Source organism: Cricetulus griseus, chromosome 4 (genome assembly GCF_003668045.3).
Source record: "Cricetulus griseus strain 17A/GY chromosome 4, alternate assembly CriGri-PICRH-1.0, whole genome shotgun sequence".
Taxonomy (NCBI): Eukaryota; Metazoa; Chordata; class Mammalia; order Rodentia; family Cricetidae; genus Cricetulus; species Cricetulus griseus.
This window is the reverse complement of record NC_048597.1, coordinates 151,693,713-151,694,750: the sequence shown is the minus strand read 5'-3', so window position 1 is coordinate 151,694,750 and position 1,038 is coordinate 151,693,713. Positions and strand designations below refer to the sequence as shown.

General features: G+C 44.9%; 1 protein-coding gene across 1 annotated transcript; it reads left to right on the top strand.

Moving 5' to 3' along the window:
• Positions 1-90: 90 nt before the first annotated feature.
• Positions 91-1,038, top strand: LOC100760369 (olfactory receptor 145). Its single transcript, XM_027412302.1, has one exon. It carries the CDS (start codon positions 91-93, stop codon positions 1,036-1,038), a length of 948 nt encoding a protein of 315 aa, XP_027268103.1.

Sequence of the window (1,038 nt, the reverse complement as noted above, 5' to 3'; positions counted from 1 at the left end):
CTCCATTTTAGCTCTCAGTCTCATCATATGTGTTTACTTATGAAAGCTTGGATATCATTTGAATGTCCCCCTTTTCTTATTCTCAGAGCTATGACCCAAGGAATGGCCTCAGAAAATGACTCTTCAGTGAAGGAGTTCATCCTGCTGGGCTTGACACAGAAGCCAGAGCTCCAGCTGCCTCTCTTCTTCCTCTTCTTGGCAATCTATGTGGTCTCCATGGTGGGGAACCTGGGCTTGATCATTCTGATTGTTCTGAACCCTCACCTGCACACCCCCATGTACTACTTTCTCTTCAACCTTTCCTTCACAGATCTCTGCTACTCCTCTGTCATAACCCCCAAAATGCTGGTGAGTTTTGTGAAGCAGAACATCATCTCCCATGCTGAGTGCATGACCCAGCTCTTCTTCTTTGCTTTCTTTGTTATTGATGAATGTTTTATTTTGACAGCCATGGCCTATGACAGATATGCTGCCATCTGTAAACCACTCCTTTATAAGGTAACGATGTCCCATCAGGTCTGCTTTGTGCTTATGGTGGGTGGATATACAATGGGGTTTTTGGGTGCCATGGCCCATACAGTGTGCATGCTGAGACTCATCTTCTGTGACAGCAACATCATCAATCACTACATGTGTGACATACCCCCTCTCCTGAAGCTCTCCTGCATAAGTACTGCCATCAGTGAACTGGTGGTTTTCATTGTGGTGGGTGTCAGTGTGATAGTTCCCAGTCTCACCATCTTGGTTTCTTACACCTTGATCCTCTCTAACATCCTCCGCATCCATTCCACAAAGGGCAAGTCCAAGGCCCTCAGTACCTGCAGCTCCCACATGATTGCTGTTTCTTTGTTCTTTGGATCATCATCATTCATATACTTTAAGCCTTCTCCTGTTGGGTCAGTGGATCCAGACAAGATATCTACGGTGTTTTATACTATTGTGGTTCCCATGATGAACCCCTTCATCTACAGTTTGAGAAACAAAGATGTCAAACTTGCACTGAGAAAGACGTTGAAGAGAAGGAGTTCATTTGAATAG

Bases quoted from the DNA above. Each gene is read 5' to 3' on its own strand.
- LOC100760369 (XM_027412302.1), top strand. From the start codon at position 91: ATGACCCAAGGAATGGCCTCAGAAAATGACTCTTCAGTGAAGGAGTTC.